Below are 23,288 nucleotides of genomic sequence, written 5' to 3'. Positions count from 1 at the left end.
AGTCTATTGATAGATTGCTAATTTCTTGAGAAGCTGTATGCAGAAAAAAAAAAAGTGTTCTTTGGTCAAACACTTTTTAGAAATGCAGTCTACAATATTGACCTCTTAGAAATTCACCCCTTATATTAGCATATCAAAAACTCTCAGGAGTCCAGCCAGACAGAAACCTGTTTGAAAGCGAAAGTGAAAGTCACTCAGTCCTGTCCGACTCTTCGCGAGCCCGTGGACTGTAGTCTGCCATGCTCCTCTGTCCATGGAATTCTCCAGACAAGTATACTGGAGTGGGTTGCTGTTTCCTTCTTCAGAGGATCTTCCCAACCCAGGGATTGAACCCAGGTCTCCTGTATCACAGATGGATTCTTTACCATCTAAGCCAGTAGTGAAACCTGAAAACCTGTTTACCCCTGTTCATTAAGCTGCTTCCACAAGTATCTATTCCTGAAAGACAAGTACAGATATCCCCTACACATTCCAGTGGACACCAGACTTAAGAGTCACAGAAGAGAATCAGAGTAAGTGTGATTCATATCAGACATGACACAGAAAGCCCTGCCCTTTCAAGGGTCTGGCTGACTCTTTAGGAGGAAACCTGACCAGGAAATAAAATCTGTGGGAATGGGATGGGCAGGGATTTGCTGATGAGACAGAGTCAGTTAGTCAGGAAATGAACCTGGGGACCTCTCCCAACCCAGGAGGGAAGAACCTCTCAAGGGCTTAATCCACCTTCTTTGTTTTCTCCTTTGTGGAGAAACAAATGAATCGAGGTTGTGAAATAGTGAAGTTCTGATAAGTTACAAGATATGTTCTACATAATTTTAAATAACCAGTTAATTTGGAAGGAACTTAAAAGCCTGAGCTATCTGAAACCAGAAATGAAGCATGAAGTGGTCATCGGATATCTGGGCTTTTTGTCTCTTATAGGTCAGCTTGTGACCTGTAGTCTGTTTTAATATCTATAGTACATTAAAGGGCAGGACGTGCTGATGAAGAACCTGATTTGAGAGTTACCTGATTCTAACTCTACTGAGTCACTACAGGACTACCCAAGTTCTGTAAAGGACTTGTATTTACGAAGTCCACCAAAGGGCTACCATGCCTTTTCCTCCACTTTCTCACCTATAATCTTGCAAATATAATATTTGTTCTTCCTGAAGTCACAGAAATATCAAGAGGTGGGAGGGGGGTTCAGGAAGGGGAACACATGTACACCCGTGGCAGATTCATGTTGATGTATGGCAAAACCAATACAATACTGTAAAGTAAAAAAAAAAAAAAAAAGAAATGTTAGTAACTTAAAAAAAAAAGAATATATACAAGGAAACAGAAAATATAATATTGAACATATAGGCTATTAGAAAGCTAGAAAATTGTGCATATGCTTTGGAAACCTGAAAACATTAATGCAAATAATTGGTGGTAGAAAAATCTAGAAAGCCGAATGTTTCCAAATTTCCAAATGTGAAAAGAGCAGCACTTACTAGTACTTAGGAAAGGCTCACTTGGTAGAAAACTGATTAGAATCCTAAGGCAATCCTTGTAGACAAAAAAACTGCTCTCCAGCAATACTTAATTTGGGGGATTTCAAATGAATGGAAAATTGCAGAAATTCTAGACAAAATCTAGAAATAACCTTGCAGCCCCAGATTTATCCATAATCTGGCAAGAATCTGTGTTTTGGTTTGACAAATAACTGTGCGGTGTGCGCCCTTCCTGTGATGTGATGTCAGAACAAAACTAATATCGACTCCTTTGAATTGCAAATGCCATGGCTGTGGAAGAGCTGCTCATCACCCATGGGCTGTTGATGTGGGCCCCAGTCCTTACCGTGTTACTTGTAGTGTGTTCAGCCCTGAATACGATTACTGTCAACTCAGAAGTGTGTTAGAGGGTCATGTTCAAAACTAAGGTGTTAGTGTTTTTTTTCACTCCTAAACATAGAAAGTAAAACCATTTTGTCAAACTTGGTAATTTGCAATAGTCAGTCACTTGTATATGGGCAGTTTACCTCCAGGTATAATCATTCTGTCTTAAATTCTTTCCTCAAAAATCCAATGAAACTCCCAACTATTACATGTACCCTGGTCTCATTCCTGGAAAGGACTGAGTTGCATCTTGCTCAAACTAAGCAGAAGAAGCTCTAACTGAAGAATTCTAAATTTATACCATTTAATGCATTACTAACATGGGGCATATTCAAATACCTCATTTTATTTTACTTCACTTTATTGCACTTCACAGATGCTGTGTTTTTACAAATTGAAGGTTTGTGGCAATTCTGTGTCAGATGATAGTTAGCATGCTTTAGCAGTAAAGTACTTTTTAATTAAGGTATGTATATTGTTTTTTAAGACATAATGCACACTTAATGGACTACAGAATGGTGTAAACATAAACTTTTAAATGCACTTGGAAACAAAAAATATTTTGACTTGCCTTATTGTGATATTTGCCTATTGCAGTGGTCTCAAACTGAACCCACAAAATCTCCAAAGTATGCTTATAATTTTAAAAAATAAAACAAGAAATTTACTACCTTAAAACTACATTTGACCAAAAATTGAGTTTCTTCTATAAATAAAGACTGAGGATCTGTACTGAGCAACTGATTCTTCACTATCTAATGATTTAGTCATGCCTTTTATGAGTTTATTGGATATTCTCAAGAGCTCCCACTTTGTATAGTTCATCATCATTAGTTTCCCAAGTGAAATTTATAGAAGGTAAGTGGAAAGAAACATTCTTATTGTGCTTAATGGGAAGTTAAATGTAGAGAATATGAGTCTGAGACACACAGCACTGGTAGAAATAAGTAAAACCATCCATCCTCATTCTACCTATTAAGCACTTTTATTTTGAAAACCATCCCACTTTTCATGCAACCATTCATCAACTTAATTTTAAATGTTTGTATTTCCTTTATCAGGTTACCAACTTTGTTGGAAATGACAGAATTTTATCTTAGATTCTGTCCAATAATTAGCCTCTACCAGTATCCAGCAGGTGTTTGATAACAATATATAGTAGTTTATTCCTCAGGCAGGGGAATATTTTGATAATTTAAGAACTGTGTTTTAGAAGTATTTTAAATATACTTTCTGTGGTAGTTTTCAAAGTTATTTTTTTTTTTCATCCTTAAACCCTTGCACCAAAGAAAGGCTTACGTGAAATCTTAAACAGAAGAGATAAAAGCAGACTTGTTCTAGTTGAGGCTGAGTTTGAACCTAAAGACTCCATCAGTTGTTCCCTCTTTCCCTACTTTCTCTATATACTTAAGTAAAATCCAAAGATTTATCCTAAGCCATTGGAAAGCCACAGTTCTGTATTACTACGAATGATTTGTGGGTTTTGATTATGCATATTTGAGCCTTAATCACTCACTGCTTATTGCCTATATGTGCAGTGCTTAGTCACTCAGTCATGTCCAACTCTTTGCAACCCCATGGACTGTAGCCCACCAGGCTCCTCTGTCCATGGGGACTCTCCAGGCAAGAATACTGGACTGGGTTGCCAGGCCCTCCTCCAGGGGATCTTCCCAACCCAGGGATTGAACCCAGATCTCCCACAGAGCAGGAGAATTCTTTACCATCCAAGCCACCAGGGAAGCCTAGAGATTGCCTATAAATCTCTACCAAAACCATACATATATCCTGTTATATCAGCTGTTTTCCTGACTCATCCATATGCTCAAATTTCTGTACTCAATATATGATGAGTATTCTCTGATAATTTCTGGTCATTGAGACTAACTAGGAGAATATCAAATTATCATTCTTTGTTCTATCTTGTTTTTCAGCAATGAGCTCATCAACAGGGAAGCTAACTGTCCAAGCATGTAAGTCTAGTTAGCTTAAAAACACAAGTTCCATTTCCATCTCAGAAAGGATAATATCTTCAAATATTAGCTCATAATTTCCCACTCATGTTCCACATTTTCTTTTGGAGAGAATAACAATTGTGTAACTAATGAAAATACTTTTTTTTTTCCTAACTCTAAAACCAACCTTTTTTGTCATCTTCAATAAAAATATTTTACATGGTGGAAATCTAGGAGCAATTTGAAGAAATTTTATATTTCTGATTTGGAATAAATGGACTTGCCTTGATAATTTTTAAATGCTACTAATTATGCTGTCTACTGAGAAGTAAAATAATGAGAAAATGATAAATGGAAAAGAGATAGACCCCTTTACTTGTGATTGTCTATACAATTTCCTGATCATACTCGTCTTCATGGTTGACAGCAGCTCTACTCACTCACTTCATATCATCCCTTGCTTCATATCACTGTGGTCTAAAGTTTGAAAGAATTTTTTAAAAGTGGTGATGACTTTGAGCAAAGGTGTTCATTCATTTTCATCTGTCTTGCAAATATACTATATATTTTTATTCATTCATTCAATAAATATCCTTTTAAAATCTACCAAGTGCCAGAAAGTGAATACAAGTGTCACTAAGACATGATTCCTCCTCTAAAATTAAGGGTTTGAATTTAGAGGAAGACATAAATAAATCAGGAAATGTTAAAACAGTGTGATAAATGCTATGACAGAGATAGTGCAGGAAAGTCAATCACAGAGTCAGCTAACCTGACTTGGTCTTGTGGGGTCTGAAAGTAATCCTTGAGCCAGGAGAAAGGAAGGACCACACAAATCAAGTGATAAGTGGGATGAATGTCCTGGGCAGGGAGAATAGTATGTAAAAATGTCTCTAGAAAAGCAAGAATATGATCACTTCTTATAAATGAAAAATGTCAGTGTGGCTGTAATACAGGATTGGGGGTTGGGGACATGAGAAAGGGGTGTGATTAATAGTCATCAAGGACCAGAATCATGCTGAAACATTTCAACTTTATCTGGAATGAAAAGTCACCAAAGGGTTTTAGACACAACAGAAAGGCCACTCAGGTTCCAGGGTGGAGAATGGATTGGAGGAGCAACACTGGAGGCAAGGAGATGATCAGGGAAGCTGTTGCAGTCCTCCAGGTGAGAAGAACAGTAGTCTAAACTAGAGATGGCAGTGATGGGGATTTCTAAACGACTGGCCACAGTAGCAGTGTCTTCAGTACCAGTAAAGTGAATTTCCTCTTTGATACCTAATTTTTTGGAATAAAAATTGAACCTACCATATTTTATTTATTAGCAGCATGCTTTAAACAGGCTTCATTCTTAGCAGGAATCCTAAGCAGCAAACTAATCTCTGATCTGACCCACATAATAGAGTACTTATTTATCCCCACCTACAGTGAATGTGATATTTATGTGGAAATATAGAGTCCTCCATCCTAAAGAGCAAGAGACTGGTCATGATGCATTAACCATGCCACTTGAGGAACTAGTCACTCAGATAAATGTATGAGAGAAGGAGTTCCAAGGAATTGGCAATTACTTCTCTGATCAGTTCTTCTGGTGAGGACTTTTATATCAAAATAACAGGGTGGGATCACCTAAAACTAGGAAACAATAATCTTAGTAGGAGCTCCCAGAACATCTGGATAATTGACACTGAAAGTCCTCAAGACATACACTTTGTGGTGTGTCAATACTTCTCAGACTTATGTAGCTTCAGTGGGCAATATATATCCATTCTATAAATAAGGGAGTGAGCAAAACATCAATGAGAAGGCGGATATTAATATTGTACATGTTTATATAATGACTGATGCAAACATTGCACTGCAGCACTCTACTAATTTCTCTGTATCAAGAGTTATAGAGACATTTCTTATAATTTAATAATCGCATCTCTTTCAGGTTGTGGTAAACGAGTTGCTCCATTAGTAAGCAACAGAATAATGTCCGGAGAGATCGCAGGCAAGGCTGCCTGGCCTTGGCAAGCTTCTCTTCAGCATAATAAAATACATCAGTGTGGGGCCACCTTGATTAGTAATACTTGGCTTGTTACTGCAGCACACTGCTTTAAGAAGTAAGTGATTGATGTTACTACTACTTAAAAAACCATCTGAGTTTTATTGTCTTCTGAGTAATAATCAACATCCCCAAGTATTGCTGAGGGAAAATAAGAAAAGCATCTTTCACGTCTTTTTCTAAAGTATAGTGTTGTACTTGAACTTATTTGGAAAGTTCCTAGGGGGAGTAGTCACAATCCTGCTGCTGCTGCTGCTAAGTCGCTTCAGTCGTGTCCGACTCTTCGCGACCCCATGGACTGCAGCCTACCAGGCTCCTCTGCCCATGGGATTTTCCGGGCAATAATAGTGGAGTGGGTTGCCATTGCCTTCTCCGAGTCACTATCCTGGTGGTGAAAATGTAAATTGGTGCAGTCAGTATGAAAAACACTATGGAAGTTCCTTTAAAAAAAAAAAACTAAAAATTGAGTTGCCACATGATTTAGCAATCCCACTCCTGGGCATATATCCAGAGAAAACCCTAATTCTAAAAGATACACACACCCATGTTCATTGCAACACTACTTACAGTAGTGCCAAGACACGGAAGCAACCTAAATGTCTGTCAACAGAGGAGTGGATAAAAAAGATGTAGTATATATGGACAATGGACCAGTATTCAGCCATAAAAAAAAGAATGAAATAATGACATTTGCAGCAACAGAGATGGACCTAGAGATTATCATACTAAGCAAAGTAAGTCAGAGAAAGACAAATATCATATGATGTCACTTATATGTGAAATCTTTAAAAAGATACAGATGAACTTATTTACAAAACAGAAGCAGACTCACAGACATACAAAACAAACCTACAGTTATCAAAGAGGAAAAGTGGGGAGGGATAAATTAAGACTTTGGTATTAATAGATACTCACTACCATATATAAAATAGATAAACAACAAAGACCTACTGTGTAGCACAAAGAGCTATATTCAATGACTTGTAATAACGTACAGTGTAAAAGAATCTGAAAAAAGAATATACATAAGCTGAATCATTTGATGCATACCTAAAACATTTTGAGTGAGTAAAAGTTGTTTAGTTGTGTCTGACTCTCTACAGCCCGCCAGGTTCCTCTGTCCATGGGGATTCTCCAGGCAAGAATACTGGGAATTACCATACCCTCCTCCAGGGGATCCTCCCAACCCAGGGATCAAACCCAGGTCTCCCACATTGCAGGCAGATTTCTTTACTGTCTGAGCCACCAGGGAAGCCCAAAATATTATACATCAAATATAATTCAATCATTTTTTAAAAAAGAAATAATTAGGTGGATAAACAAGTATCTATATGCACAGCATCTGTATCTTTGCCTATTCCTCTTCAATGATGTTATTAATAGTTCAGTTAATTAGTTAAGGAACATTAGTCAGTTCAGTTCAGACGCTCAGTCATATCTGACTCTTTGAGACCCCATGGACTGTAGCATTCCAGGCTTTCCTGTCCATCACCAACTCCTGGAGCTTGCTCAAACTCATATCCATCAAGTCGGTGATGCCATCCAACCATCTCATCCTCTGTCATCCCCTTCTCCTCCTTCAATCTTTCCCAGCATCAGGCAGGATCTTTTCTAGGGAGTCAATTCTTTGCATCAGGTGGCCAAAGTATTGGAGCTTCAGCTTCAATATCAGTCCTTCCAATTAATAGTCAGGACTGATTTCCTTTAGGATTGACTGGTTTGATCTCCTTGCAGTCCAAGGGACTCTCAAGAGTCTCCTCCAACACCACAGTTCAAAAGCATCAAGTCTTCGGCACTCACCTTTCTTTATGGTCCAACTCTCACATCCATACTTGACTACTGGAAACACCATAGCCTTGACTAGATGGATCTTTTTTGCTCTCTAGGTTGGTCATAGTTTCTCTTCCAAGGAGCAAGTGTCTTTTAAATTCATGGCTGCACTCACCATCTTCAGTGATTTGGGAACCCAAGAAAATAAAGTCTCTCACTGTTTCCATTGTTTCCCCATCTATTTGCCATGAAGTGATGGGACCGGATGCCATGATCTTAAGTTTTCTGAATGTTGAGTTTTAAGCCAGCTTTTTCACTCTCCTCTTTCACTTTCATCAAGAGGCTCTTTAGTTCTTCTTCACTTTCTGCCATAAGGATGGTGTCATCTGCATATCTGAGGTTATTGATATTTCTCCCAGCAATCTTGATTCCAGCTTGTGCTTCATTCAGCCTGGCATTTCACATGATGCACTCTGCATATAAGTTAAATAAGCAGGGTGACAATATACAGCCTTGACATACTCCTTTTCCAATTTGGAACCAGTCTGTTGTTCCATGTCCGGTTCTAACTGTTGCTTCTTAACCTGCACACAGATTTCTCAGGAGGCAGGCAAGGAGGTGGTTAGTTGCCAAGGAACTTTAATCTTATTATTAATAATAGATTTTACTGGGAGATGGTATCCAATAAAGAACAGAGAGAGTCAAACAGACATGTGATACTAGGCATATAATTTAAAACATCTAGGCTCTATTTTCCTTAAGTATAAAACAAAGCCTTTACTAGATGACCTTTCATTACTAGATGATCTTTCCAATCCCTACATGTGCCATGATCCACCAGCTTCTCAAGCCCACAAGCTAGAAGTCACTCACAATCATCTCTCATAGGACCTCTGACAGCTTTACCTAACCCACTCTTACCTTCTAATCGTCTAGTCTCTGGAAAGAACCAATGTAATTTTTCATGCAAATAAGAGTACATTACTCTCAGTTAAAATCATCCAGTAAATTCCCATATTATTTGAATAAAATTTAAGAACTTTATTCAAGACCTATTTGTTGTCATTCAGTTGCTATGTTCTACTCTTTGCAACCCCATAGACTGCAGCATGCCAGGCTTCCCTGTCCTTAGCTATCTCCCAGAGTTTACTCAAACTCATGTCCATTGAGTCATTGATGCCATACAACCATCTCACCCTCTGTTTCCCCCTTCTCTCCCTGCCCTCAATCTTTCCCAACATCAAGGTCTTTTCCAGTGAGCCGTCTGTTCGCATCAAGTGGCCAAAGTCTTGGAGCTTCAGTTTCAGCATCAGTCCTTCCAATGAATATTCAGGGTTGATTTCCTTTGGGATTGACTGGTTTGATCTTCTTGCAAACCAGGGGACTCTCAAGAGTCTTCCCCAGCACCACAATTTTAAAGCATCAGTTCTTCCACACTCAACCTTTCTTATGATCCAACTCTCACATCCATACATGACTATTGGAAAAACTATAGCTTTGATTATCTGAACCTTTGTTGGCAAAGTGATGTCTCTGCTTTTTAATATGCTGTCTATGTTTGTCATAGCTTTTCTTCCAAGGAGCAAGCATCTTTTGATTGATGTACAAAACACTCTAAAATCTGGCCCCTGCCTACCTCACCAACCTCATTTCCCATCATTCTTCCTTTGTTTCCTGAACTGCAGCCAGTCTGTTCTTGGGATATTTGCCTGAAAACTTATCCCATCTTCCCATAGCTGACTGCTCATCAACCATGTCTCAACCCAAGTGCCATGTCCACTGCCCTATTTATAGTCCTTATCAATGCTCTAAGTTATTGATCTATTCATTCATTTTGCTCTTTTTCCTTCCCTGGAATCAAATGTACCCACCAGCAGGGGCTTTTCTGACTTGCTCACCACTTTATTCCTGGCACTTCAAATAAGGTTCGACATGTAGATGATCAATAAATATTTACTGAAGAAATGAATGAACAACTTTTATAGGCTTTACAGCTCTAAAATTCAATAATTCTGTACTGGATTCCAGCTCGAAGATGCTCTTTGTATATATTTTATCTTTCAAAATAGTAGCGGTAGACTATATGGTCAAAGAAAGCTATCATTGAATCCAAGTGTATTAGGGTGGAATTTTCTTTTTTATTAGCCTACATGCAATTATTGTTATGCAATTCATATATTCTGATAATATCTAAACTTTTCCAGTAAAGCAAACCCACATCAGTGGACTGTTAGCTTTGGAACAAAAATCAACCCTCCATTAATGAAAAGAAACATCAAAAGAATTATCGTCCATGAGAGGTACCGCTCCCCAGCAAGAGAGTACGACATTGCTGTTGTGCAGTTCTCTCCCAGAGTCACCTTTACTGATGACATCCGACGAATTTGTTTGCCAGAAGCCTCTGCGTCCTTCCAACCAAATTCAACTGTCTATATCACAGGATTTGGAGCACTTTTTTATGGTGGTGGGTATCTAAAAACGAATCACGGAGCTCTAAGCTCTATTTATGGCAGTGTTATTTAATGTCCATCAGTAATATCCTGTCAGACTTTCCCACACAGTTTGGATCAGGGCTCTTGTTTTTGCAAGTGACAGAAGCTCAATCCAAATTAACTAAAGTAAAAAATAATAATAATATGGCAAATTTGGCCTTTGTAATTTGGAATTAAGAGGTGAGATGAGTCTGACTTCAGGTACATGTGAATTCAGGAGTTTGTGTGATGTCATCAGGCTCTGAATCTCTGAGTTTTTCCACGGGTTGGCTCGGTTTTCCCCAGGTCACATTCATTACAAGGAATTCTAGCGCCACATAGTGGTGAGGGTGGCCAACAGCAGCTCAGCGTGTACATCTTCACCTAGCTGATGTCAGGGAAGAACACGTCTCTCCCTTTGCCAGAATCTATGTTAACCCCAGAAAAGGTCTCTTTTGGCCCAGCTTGTGTCCAGGGGTACCAGACTGACTGGTTGACTCAATTCTCACTCTTACGACTACAGAAATAAAGGTAGATATGTGATTGGCAGCTTGGTCAGAATCACGGGTAATGAGGGAAAGAGCTCCAACAGGAAAGGCTTCAAGGAAGATATAAAGGGAAAGAAGGTTCCCTCAGAAACACTAAAGTCTATCTCTATGTACCATTACCTATGCAATGCCAGGTATACACTATATATGCTAAAATACTCATGCCCACCTTCACTCTGACGCCTTCACTTTGAGCCTCACCTCTGTGAGCCTCCTCTCTTTTTCACTGCCCTTCCCCTTAGTTTGCTCCTTCACTTAGTATCACTTTTCTCAGTCACCTCAAAAATGTTTCCTTTGCTCAGCTATAATCTCCAGTTGCAGCAAAATCTGCTTCAGAACTAAAGAGGCTAATTAAGAGTGATTTGGGGTAAGAATACTGTATAGAGACAAATCATCTCTGAAAATAAAGTTTCCACTGACCTCTCTAAAATGATTTAACTTGATATACTAACAATCTCCTAAAAAATAAAATTGGCTTCATGTTTTAAGGTTTTCAAAACATACTCAGACATACTCTGGATTCTAAAATTTGGTCCAGGCGCATACATATAACAACAGCAACAGGGTTTCTTTGACTCTAGGCTTGAGAAGATAAGAAAGGACTTTTTGAGAAAGAAAAAATTCATTCACAGAGCTCTATACAATTTATTGATATACAATAAACTCTAAAGAATAAATCATTAATTCTTATTCTTCACTAAGGAACCAGGAATACCTTTCACTAATGTGGTTGATGATGGGCTTGATGGTCTTTAGATTTTTCTCCAGATGTCCCATGTGGTTTCTTTAAGGTTATATTTCCAATCACAGAAATTATTACCCATACCTTAACAAGCCCAGGGAGCTGTAAGCCTGACAACAATATGTCTTCTCTCTCTCTAATGGATCTTCTCCTAAGATAGAGTTGCATTCTTCGTTTGATGAGAGGAGCATTTCAGATTCCCTTTGGCTTGATGGAAAGAAATCATTTCTGACCTGGAGTCTCAGGTTGGCACAGAAATATATCTGCCATAATAGTTTTTGAGTAGCAATACAATCTAATTTATGTAGAACACTATAATTAGCAACAGGATACCTACTTTTTTAAAGCACCAATGGAACATTCGCCAAGATAGACTATATCTAGGTCTATAAAACATTCTCTGACAAACTTAAAAGAATGGAAATCATATATAGTACGGTCTCTGATGATAATGCAATCAAACTAAAAACCAGTAACAGAGAGATAATAGAAAAATCTCTAAATGCTTAAAAATTAAACAACACACTTCTAAATAATCCATAGGTAAAAGAGGAAATCTTGAAGATAATTATAAGTATTAATAGAATGAAATGAATACAGGATGCAGCTAAAACAGTACAGAGACAGGGAAACATAGCAAAATGCATGTATTATAAAATAAGAAAGCTCTCCTTTTAAGACACTAGAAAAGAAGAGAAAATAAACCTAAAATAAATACGAGGAAGGCAATAATATAAGAGTGGCAATGAATATAATAAAAATGAAAAAATGGAGAAAATTGAATTTAAAAACTGATTCCTTGAAAAAAGAGCAATACTTTCTGGGAAATGTCATTAAGCATTCTCACAATAGTTGAGAAATAGTTGAGGGATGTACAGGATTTGTAGGCTAAACTTTTTATAACTCCTTGCCAATGAGTTTTATTAAAAAGCTATGAATTTATACTGTCACCTACACTGTGCATTTCATCTTACCTTTCCCAGCACTGGGCATGAATTATTTTTAATTGGTAATGTAATAGCCAAAAAAAAATTACACTAGTTGTACTCAAAGAACAGAATATCTTGAGCATTTTTAAACATTTTAGCAAATACCTGTCCAGAAAAAATCCTGAATTGACATTCTACAGAAATTAGTGTCCATTATTAGTTTCTGAAGGAGATCAGCCCTGGGGTTTCTTTGGAAGGAATGATGCTAAAGCTGAAACTCCAGTACTTTGGCCACCTAATGTGAAGAGTTGACTCATTGGAAAAGACTCTGATGCTGGGAGGGATTAGGGGCAGGAGGAGAAGGGGACGACAGAGGATGAGATGGCTGGATGGCATCGCTGACTCAATGGACGTGAGTCTCTGTGAACTCCGGGAGTTGGTGATGGACAGGGAGGCCTGGCGTGCTGCGATTCATGGGGTCACAAAGAGTCGGACATGACTGAGCGACTGATCTGATCTGATCTGATCTGATCAGTTTTCTACTGCTGTGTAACAAATTGCCACAAATTTAACAACTTGAAAGAAAATGCATTTATGATTTCACAGTTTCTATGGGTCAGAAATCCAGACATAGCATAGCTGGCATCTCATTTCAACGTCTCATTAGCAATCAAAGTATTGGCTGGGGTTGAGGTCTCATCTATGACTCTTTTCCAAGCTCACTGGTTGTTGATGGAATTTAGTTTCTTGCACCTACAGAGTTTATGGCAGCTTGCTTCTCCAACACTATTGGGAAAAAGTCTCTGAACTCAGGGAAAGCCTAGTTCAGTTCATTTCAGTCGCTCAGTCATGTCCAACTCTTTATGGCCCCTTGGACTGCAGCACTCCAGGCTTCCCTATCCATCAGCAACTCCCGGAGCTTGCTCAAACTCAGGTCCATTGAGTTCATGATGCCACCCAACTATCTCATCCTCTGTCATCCCCTTCTCCTCCTGCCTTCAATCTTTCTCAGCATCAGGGCCTTTTCCAGTGAGTCAGTTCTTCACATCAGGTGGCCAAAGTATTGGAGCTTCAGCAGAAGGCCTAAACCCCTTTTAAAAGGGCTTATCTGATTCAGTCAGGCCCACCTTGAATAATTTCTGTTTTGATGAACTCAATATCAAGCTGACTACATCTTAATTAATCTTCAATATTCCCTCACCTGTGTCACAGAATATAACCTAATCATGAGAATGACATCCATTATATTCACAGGTCCCACTTAGACCTAGGGGAAAAGACATCACTTAGGAATCTTGGGGATCATAGTAGAATTTTGTCTACTGCAGGGTCAGTTTCCCAACCAGCATGTGGCTGATACAAAGAACCCCCAAATACTTGTTATATTATTGGTTTCTATCATAAATAGTTGTCTTCTGCATTAGTATCGGTTTCTATAACTCAGGCTCTAGTTTATGACCTGAGGTTCCAAAATTATAATACATAATGAAATCATTGCCTTTACCTGTCATTATGTGTGTGAGAGTTCCCCATAAAATATAAAGGATAAAATAAAGATATATAGTTATTTTATCAGGCCAAAACTGTCTAGGCCTACAAAGTTTCTGGGAACAATCTACAAATATAAACTTATTAAAAAAATAAATACCTTCCTAAATATACAAACTGATTGTTTTTAAGTAAAGGTACAAAAAGGAAACAAAATGTTTTCTTTGCTAGTATAGGTATTTTAAAATGAGATAAGGACAATTTTCATTTACATTTGCCAGAGAATAAGTAGAACTTATTTCCTTAAGAACTGCTTACATTAACTTCATCTTGTTTGACAATTTTTGTTGTTGTTCAGACACTCTGTCATATCCAACTCTTTGCGAACCCACGGACTGCAATGTGCCAGGCTTCCCTGTCTTTCACCATTTCCCAGAGCTTGCTCAAACTCTTGACCATTGAATCAGTGATGCCATTCAACCATCTCATCCTCTGTCATCCCCTTCTCCTCTGGCCTTCTATCTTTCCCAGCATCAGGGTCCTTTCTAATAAGTCGGCTCTTTGCATCAGGTGGCCAAAGTATTGGAGCTTCAGCTTCCGCATCAGTCCTTCCAGTGAATATTCAGGATTGATTTCCTTTAGGATTGACAACTTTAGTTTGAAATAAAAAGGTCTGCACTTCATTCTAGCTAAGAATACTGGTTGTAAACACTAAAATTACTTTGCTTTTCCTTAAGGGGAATCCCAAAATGATCTTCGAGAAGCCAGACTGAAAATCATAAGTGATGATGTGTGCAAGCAGCCACATGTGTATGGCAGTGATATAAAATTTGGAATGATGTGTGCTGGATATCTGGAAGGAATATATGATGCCTGCAGGGTAGGTGGAGAGAGATTATTTTGATGCCATTAACTCAAAAATATTTTATCTGGCTCAAAAATATTCTATGCTTTTTATATTAGTAAAATACAGAGATTATGTCCATGCAAAAATTTATAAATGCTAATTTCAAATACAAACATTTTAATGTTTTATTAAGCAAAACAAACAAATTAAGCAAAACAAAATAACCAAAAAGCTTCCTTGATGTTATCAAACTAACCAATAAAATTTAATTTTAATATCAGAAATCCAGAGTTTCATAAAGCAGAGTCTCTTTCCTTAAAGAGCTAACATCTAGAAAAGAAATAATCATGAACAATAAACTATGATGTAATAAGTTATATAATAGAGAACAATTTTTTATTTAAAGTATAGTTGATTTACAATACAATGTTAGTTTCAGATGTGGAGAATACATATTTTTAGCTTGAAGGGAACATCTTTGGAACAAATATGAGAGAGATAATGCTTCAATGAGGCCTAAAAGATAAAGAACATTTAGCTGGTTATAGAATAAGCAGAGAATATTATAGAAAAGAGATAAAGCACAGCCATATTATGAAGGTGTGAAATACAATTCATATTTGAGGCAACTGCAAGTAATCTGTTGTGTCTCAGCCTAAGGAGGATGAGAAGTGAGAAGCAGTTAATGGTGAGGCGGATTAGGTCAAGTTGTATCTAGTCCCCTTTCCAGGGCCCTCCTCTTGTCCAGCATCTGTCCTGCATGTATATTTTCGGACAAATGCATTTGTAACACGTTTCATCCTGTAGGCACTTGCTTTATAAGTGTTTACAAGAACATGTGGGGGTTCTTGAAAACTCCAAGGAGGTGATTCCATATGGTGAAATGATGGGAATTGTATTGTCATCAGGTGGCAGAAAACTCTGCCCAGAGTCCCACAGATTACACAGCATAGACAACCTCTGTCAGAAAACCAGCAGGGAGTTGTGCAGCACATGGGTTGGGCCAGAGCAGAATCTGGTACACATCTAGGCTAAGAGTGTGCAGGGAGGCAGCTAGCATTCAGGGATTCCAGAGAGAGGTTCATGCTATGACAGACAAGTGTAAGGTGGTGACTGAAACACAGAGGACATGGGAATCTAGGCGAATGGTGAGATTAGTGGTAAGTCTCTGGATAGAGTGGTAGTCATAAAATAAAGAGCTTTCACTGCATTGGGGAGCACAGGTAAGATTCCTGCCTTGTGACTGCACAGTGCATAATAAGGCAGCTCTAGGCAGTTCTAGTCATAAAAAAGTTGGGGATATCATCAAGGAAGGGACTCAGGCACAATGGAAGCAGGAATACAAGGATGGCTACTAGGGTTCATGGGGAGGGGTTTGGTTCATCTGATAAAACGGAAGCCCAGGCACCCTACTTGGAGTCAGGGGAAAAAAAAAATCACAGCTTGACTTTCTGTGTTGTATACTTGAAATCTGCTAAGAGTAGACCTTAAGCATTCTCACCACACACACATGCACACATACACACCAAGTAACTATGTGAGGTGATGGATGTGTTAATTAACCTGATCATGGTGATCATTTCACAAAGTATATATGTCAAATTATCACAATATACACTTTAAATATATATGATTTTATTCATGAATTATACATCTATAAAACTGAAAAATAATTTTTAAATGTGGAAATTTAACTTTAAGGCTTTTATAATTACTAAAACCCATGTTTCAATGAATTATCCTACAGTTGGTAGTCTATAAATATACTTCCTAATAATAAAATATGTGGTTCATCAAAATATCTTAAGTAATGAGTTTCATATTTAATTCATTTTCTTTCTCTTTTTTTCTTTTCAGGGTGATTCTGGGGGACCTTTAGTTGGAAAGGACTTTAAAGATACCTGGTATCTCATTGGAATCGTGAGCTGGGGAGATAACTGTGGTCAGAGGAACAAACCTGGAGTCTACACAAAAGTGACTTATTACCGAAACTGGATTGCTTCAAAAACAGGCCTCTAATGCGCTATACAACTTAAACACTGAGAGCTGTATGCAGGTCATACATGCATGAGAATCCATATATTTTGTGGTTGTAGTACAATGAAGTGAAATTAAATGACATGATTTATTTCCAAATCACTTTAATCAACCAAAATCCCATGGCCAATTTGTAAAGGATTTAAATTTATAAGGTAGTGAGCCAGTTTAGCCTGGTTTGAAAAATACAATAGAGATACTGGGCTTTTTAAGTCAGTGAGCTAGAGTATAGAAGAGAAGCAATGCAAATTTTTGAGGATAATCCATAACATTTTTAGGATGTCTTTGTTAGGGATGTCTTCTTAAACAAGAAACTTTTTAAATTCTCAGAGTTTAGGAAACCCATGTATAACTTTATCATTTCTCCAGAGCTCACAAATACTTATTTCCCCCCTTTTTTTTCTTGTTCTTCCATGTTTTCCAAAGAGATTTTACATATTTTCTATTTATAAATCCATTGGAAGGATTTTAATTTAAAAAAATTATATCTAAAAAACAAAGTACAGTGATAAATCAAGCCAGAGATCTTCTGACCTTTGCGTGCTGTGAAATCTTAATTTTTCAGTGATAAAGATAATATAAAGACACACACATACCCCACACACATGTGCACATACAGAATATCCCTACCTTCAGATATTCACAGAAAAGCATGATTGATAAATATAGACAGCAATTAGCTAGTCAAAAACGTATTTTTGTTTCAAATATTTGGGGGAATGTGATAGTAACTTCATGAGCTGTCCCAAAACAATGGCACAAAAAATTGAACATTTTATAGGTGCATTTACACACTTTGACCACCAGGGGGAAGTTTTGTAAATTATTGTTAAGGTTAAATGCCTAGAAAAAAATGAAGATTTGTTAATACGTTGAAGAATTAATGAGCATTATCTTTCCACGTGGGATTCCCTGATAGCTCAACTGGTAAAGAATCCGCCTGCAATGCAGGAGACCCTGTTTCTGGGTCTTCCTGGGTTGGGAAGATCCGCTGAAGAAGGGATAGGCTACTCACTCCAGTATAAAAGTTTATTCCTTTGTATTACTGTAGCCAATTGTCTCCTAAGGCTTGTGGCAATAGCCTATTGCAACCATGAAATACCAAGTATTTTTTTCTAATTTAATAAATGCAGATTTTGATGACCCACCATACAGAAGATATGAACAAAGTGCTTTGAAATAGCAAATGAACCCATAAGTGTCTCATGAAGATATTAGGAGAGTCACGCTCATGTATTCCATAATATTAATAGAGTTAGATGATGATTTTGTAGAAACTGTTACTCTGTGTGACAATACTGGTTAGACATCAGGGTTATGCATCATTTACTCATGTAAACCCAAATATAAACCAAGCCATTAGACAATTGAGTTATTTTATAATTCCCATCACATGCTATTGATAAGGCATAAAAATAATCCTAAAATAATCCAAAGGAGATTTAAAATTTATTCACCATAAAAATTAATCCATAAGTTAGACTCAGAATTTGAAGCATAGAAAACACTACAAGCCCTGTAGGCCAGTACACTTAGAGTTCAGAGAACTGAAGCCAGTAAAGTGAAGCTGTAGGTAATATGTATCCCCAGTGGGCCTAGGGCCCAGGGCCTAAGCTAAGCTAAGCTAAGTCACTTCAGTCGTGTTTGACTCTGTGCAACCCCATAGACGGCAGCCCACCACCCAGGCTCCGCCGTTCCTGGGATTCTCCAGGCAAGAACACTGGAGTGGGTTGCCATTTCCTTCTCCAATGCATGAAAGTGAAAAGTGAAAGTGAAGTCGCTCAGTCGTGTCTGACTCTTCGAGACTCCATGGACTGCAGCCTACCAGGCTCCTCTGTCCATGGGATTTTCCAGGCAAGAGTACTGGAGTGGGGTGCCATTGCCTAGGACCCATCAATTTCACATATCCTTTTGTTACAAAGTATCTTTATGATCATCTATATTATTGAATCATCAGCTGTATAAAAATTTCAGTGAGTTCTACCGAATCTGTTTTAAATTAAGAAACTCAAGAATTTTAAATTAGTGATTCACTTAGGCAGCTGGCTGCCAATTCTCAGAACTCACTTCAGGATAAAGTTGCTTCTTCATACATAAAGATATACATAGGCACATAAATTATTCAGTATTATGGTGGTAAGAAACAATTTCAATTTCTAGTGTTAAGATTCAAGGAACGACCTTAGAGTTATAACTTTGTGTTTCTAAATAGTCTTGTGAAACATTTAATCCTGGATCACATATAAGCAAATATTGGTGTATCATTTAAAATCTAATAATAAACTTGGTGATCAGAGCATTCTACAAATAATATCATTGAATCTGTGTTAGGCCAACTGAATAAATCTTTCTTTCAACTTTTGTTTAAAAATTACATTTCTTTTAATTAACTAGTTTGGGTCACTCAACCTAGTTTGAACAGAAGCAGAAGATATTAAGAAGAGGTGGCAAGAATACATGAAGAACTGTACAAAAAAGGTATTCATGACCCAGATAATCACAAAGTGTGATCACCAACCTAGAGCCAGACATTCTGGAATGCGAAGTCAAGTGGGCCTTAGGAAGCATCACTAGGAACAAAGCTAGTGGAGGTGATGGAATTCCAGTTGAGCTATTTCAAATCCTGAAAGATGATGCTGTGAAAGTGCTGCACTCGATATGCCAGCGAAAAATCTGGAAAACTCAGCAGTGGCCACAGGACTGGAAAAGGTCAGTTTTCATCCCAATCCCAAAGAAAGGCAATGCCAAAGAACGCTCAAACTACTGCACAATTGCACTCATCTCACACACTAGCAAAGTAATGATCAAAATTCCCCAAGCCAGGCTTCAACAGTATGTGAACCATGAACTTCCAGTTGTTCAAGCTAGATTAGAAAAGGCAGAAGAACCAGAGATCAAATTTCCAACATCCATTGGATCATCAAAAAAGCAAAAGAGTTCCAGAATAACATTTACTTCTGCTTTATTGACTATGTCAAAGCCTTTGACTGTGTCGATCATAGCAAACTGGAAAATTCTGACAGAGATGGCAATACTAGACCACCTGACCTGCCTCCTGAGAAATCTGTATGCAAGTCAAGAAGTAACAGTAGAACTGGACATGGAACAATAGACTGGTTCCAAATCAGGAAAGGAGTATGTCAAGGCTGTATATTGTCACCCTGCTTATTTAACTTGTATACAGAGTACATCATGCGAAATGCCAGGCTGGATGAAGCACAAGCTGAAATCAAGATTGACGGGAGAAATATCAATAACCTCAGATATGCAGATGACACCACCCTTATGGCAGAAAATGAAAAAGAACTAAAGAGCCTCTTGATGAAAATGAAAGAGAAGAGTGAAAAAGTTGGCTTAAAACTCAACATTCAGAGAACTAAGATTACGGCATCCAGTCCCATCACTTCATAGCAAATAGATGGGGAAATAATGGAAACAGTGAAAGACTTTATTTTGGGGGGCTCCATAATCACTGCAGATGGTGACTGCAGCCATGAAATTAAAAGACGCTTGCTCCTTGGAAGAAAAGCTATGACCAACCTAGACAGCATATCAAAAAGCAGAGACATTACTTTGCCAAAAAAGGTCTGTCTAGTCAAAGCTATGTTTTTTCCAGTAGTCATGTATAGAATGAGAATTGGACTATAAAGAAAGCTAAGCACTGATGTATTGATGCTTTTGAACTGTGGTGTTGGAGATGACTCTTGAGAGTCCCCTGGACTGCAAGGAGATCCAACCAGTCCATCCTAAAGGAAATCAGTCCTGAATATTCATTGAAAGGACTGATGCTGAAGCTGAAACTCCAATACTTTAGCCACCTGATGCGAAGAAATAACTCGTTGGAAAAGACCCTGATGCTGGGAAAAACTGAAGGTGGGAGGAGAAGGGGATGATAGAGGATGAGATGGTTGGATGGTATTACCAACTCGACGGGCATGAGTTTGAGTAGGCTCTGGCAGCTTGTGATCGACAGGGAAGCCTGGCATGCTACAGTCCATGGGGTCACAAAAAGTCAGACACAACTGAGCGACTGAACTGAACTGAACTGAATTTGGGTCACTCTGAAGCAGGATTTTTCAACTTTAGCACTCCTGACATTCTGGACTAGATAATTCTTTGTTTTGAGAGGCTACCCTGTGCATTGTAAAATTTTAGCAGCATCCCTGACCTCTGCCTTCTAGACATCTGAAACACACTTCTCTCCATCCCGTCCAAATTATGTTAACTGAAAATATCACCAGATGTTGGCAAATGTCTCATAAGGGGTGAACTTCTTCCTTGTTGAAAACTATTAATAATCAAAGGCATTTGATTATTTTCAAAAATGCCAGAGATAATCTGAAAATTTTCACAAAGTATTCAAAAACTATAGTCTGCTGGTCAAACTGTGTGTTCACTATCATGTTCCTAAAAGAAATGGCAGAGTAAGGGACAGATACTTTAGTCAGTGACTATTTCAGATACAGAGTGATTGCCTCACACACAATGTGACTGAAGAGTTTCTCATACTCCTGCTTACAGCAAATTCATAGAGCACTATCAGCTATTGCTATGAAGACAGGCTTTCTATGAATACACCCCCTAGTAAGAATTTCTCTACATTGACCACAATTCACAGTAAGAAATGTCTCGTATCACAGCTCCATAAATATGTAACAAAATACATATATAGATTAAAAATTGAAACAGAAGATTCATAAAACAATGCCTCTCTTACTAAATACAATAAAATTTATTATTTCTATTCTATTTTGTTTTTAAAAAAATGCTTGACCGACCAACTAAATTGATTTCACAATCTATTAATCACAGGTTGTAACCTGTGTTTCCTATAACACATTCTGGAATAATCATTCACCATTATTAATACCATAGTATTATTATCTTACCTGTTCCCACGACATTCCCTACCTTCAAACTATATTTTTAGCAAACTGTAGCTAGATTACAGGGCTTCCCAGGTGGTACTAGCGGTAAAGAACCTGCTTGCCAATGCAGGAGACATGAGACTCAGGTTCAATCCTTGGGTTGGGTAGATCTCATGTAGGAAGGCATGGCAACCTACTCCAGTATAATTGCCTGCAGAAGCCCATGGACAGAGAAGCCTGGCGGGCTAAGGTCCATAGGGTCACAGAGAGTTGGACATGATTGAAGCAACTTAGCACAGCACAGCACAGCTAGATTATGACACTGTTCAATACTGCTATTCCCACGCACTCAAATCTTCACTGATTTCCCCTTTGCCTGATAAACAGAGTATAAATCCACATCACCATAGCTTGTAAGGCCCTTTACAATCTGCCAACAACCAAGTAAAATTTTGTTTCACTCGTTCTCAGTGTTCTTGTAACACTGAATGTTACTCTTTATTTACTAACACATAGATAGTAGGTTATGCAAGATTCTCTTCACTCTACAAGATCTAGCTCAAATATCACCTCTATCAATAATACCTTTACTATCCAATAAAAATTACTCTTCATCCAAAGTTTTTTGAATGCTTTTTTTTTCCCTAGAGCTTTTCTCGTACTTTACTTTGTATGATAACTTTTATGTACATTTATTATCTCTAAAAACATACTAAGTTCCATTAGGCTAAAGACTGCTTTATTCATTTTTGTATTCCCCACAGCTTTTAGGAAAATAATCTGTATATATTATGGTTCATGAAAGAATAAATTAACAGGCTAATTATGATTTCTAGGAAGGAAAGACTCAGTTCTCAGTTACTAACTGCTTCCCTCAGCTCACTTTCTTTTACACTGCTTTCCAATCTGTGCTGGCCCCATCTAGCATATTCTTGGATGTTTCTAAGGAGTTCCAGCTCTCTGTCTACATTAGAAGCAATCAAAACACAGTAAGACAAGTCACTAACCTTTCAGGAGCCTCTCTAAATCAAAAACTTTGCCCCGTATTCCCTTAACTGAGCACATTCCAAACCTATAGGGATATTTGGAGATAAGATCAAAAAGTACATCTCCCATCTTCTTTTTTGTGTTTTTATTTGATCTACAAGGACTGTCCTTTCATCTTTTTTCTTTCATGGACCTCACAAATATGGGTACTTCCAAAAGGTCACCTTAGATCTCCATGATTGTATTTTTGCAGTTTAGGCTCTTCTTTGTTGAATTTGCTCAATGAGAGATAATAGAGATAAAACTAAAATTCATATGCAATATCCACTTTTGAATGCTCACAGAAATAAAAGGATTGGAATTTCAGAAAAAAAAAAAGATGACATTTGGTTCACCAACTTTAATTATCCATATGCCTGTCCTTTCCTTTCCATTAGTAATCAAGATTTAAATGATAAACTAACATTTTTAAACTGATTTTATTCTTTTCTAAGTTCAGGAGACTCCTCTTACACCAGAAGTCAATTAAAAAAAAAAATGAAAGGAAATCCCAAATGTCACTTAGAAAGTGAGGGAAAATCAAAGATAAAAATGAGGCTTCAGGAGTCAGAAAAAGAACTGAAGAGCAGTTCTTCAGATCACCCTACACTGTGTTTAGCCTTGAAATAGGTGTTACAGGTTAAAGCATATAGATGACTCACTGGGGAAGCTTACATTTTTTCACTCAACCTTGATGA

The 23,288-nt window shown here is 37.8% G+C and overlaps 1 protein-coding gene across 3 annotated transcripts in view; it reads left to right on the top strand.

Annotated features, from left to right (window-relative positions):
• TMPRSS11A (transmembrane serine protease 11A) overlaps window positions 1–16,925 on the top strand; it is a 46,874-nt gene extending 29,949 nt beyond the window's left edge. Inside the window, exons 7-11 of one of the 3 annotated variants that reach the window (XM_055588701.1) lie at window positions 3,794–3,832; window positions 5,751–5,922; window positions 9,839–10,098; window positions 14,550–14,692; window positions 16,517–16,925. In XM_055588701.1, coding sequence (XP_055444676.1) covers window positions 3,794–3,832; window positions 5,751–5,922; window positions 9,839–10,098; window positions 14,550–14,692; window positions 16,517–16,678 — 776 coding nt within the window. In that variant the 3' untranslated portion in view covers window positions 16,679–16,925. Of the gene's footprint in view, window positions 1–3,793; window positions 3,838–5,750; window positions 5,923–9,838; window positions 10,099–14,549; window positions 14,693–16,516 lie in introns of those variants that run through there. The other 2 variants (XR_008717179.1, XR_008717178.1) reach the window with 2 other exon arrangements.
• The last annotated feature ends 6,363 nt before the right edge of the window (window positions 16,926–23,288 follow it).

Source organism: Bubalus kerabau, chromosome 7, assembly GCF_029407905.1.
Source record: "Bubalus kerabau isolate K-KA32 ecotype Philippines breed swamp buffalo chromosome 7, PCC_UOA_SB_1v2, whole genome shotgun sequence".
Taxonomy (NCBI): Eukaryota; Metazoa; Chordata; class Mammalia; order Artiodactyla; family Bovidae; genus Bubalus; species Bubalus kerabau.
This window is presented reverse-complemented; position numbering and strand designations above follow the sequence as displayed.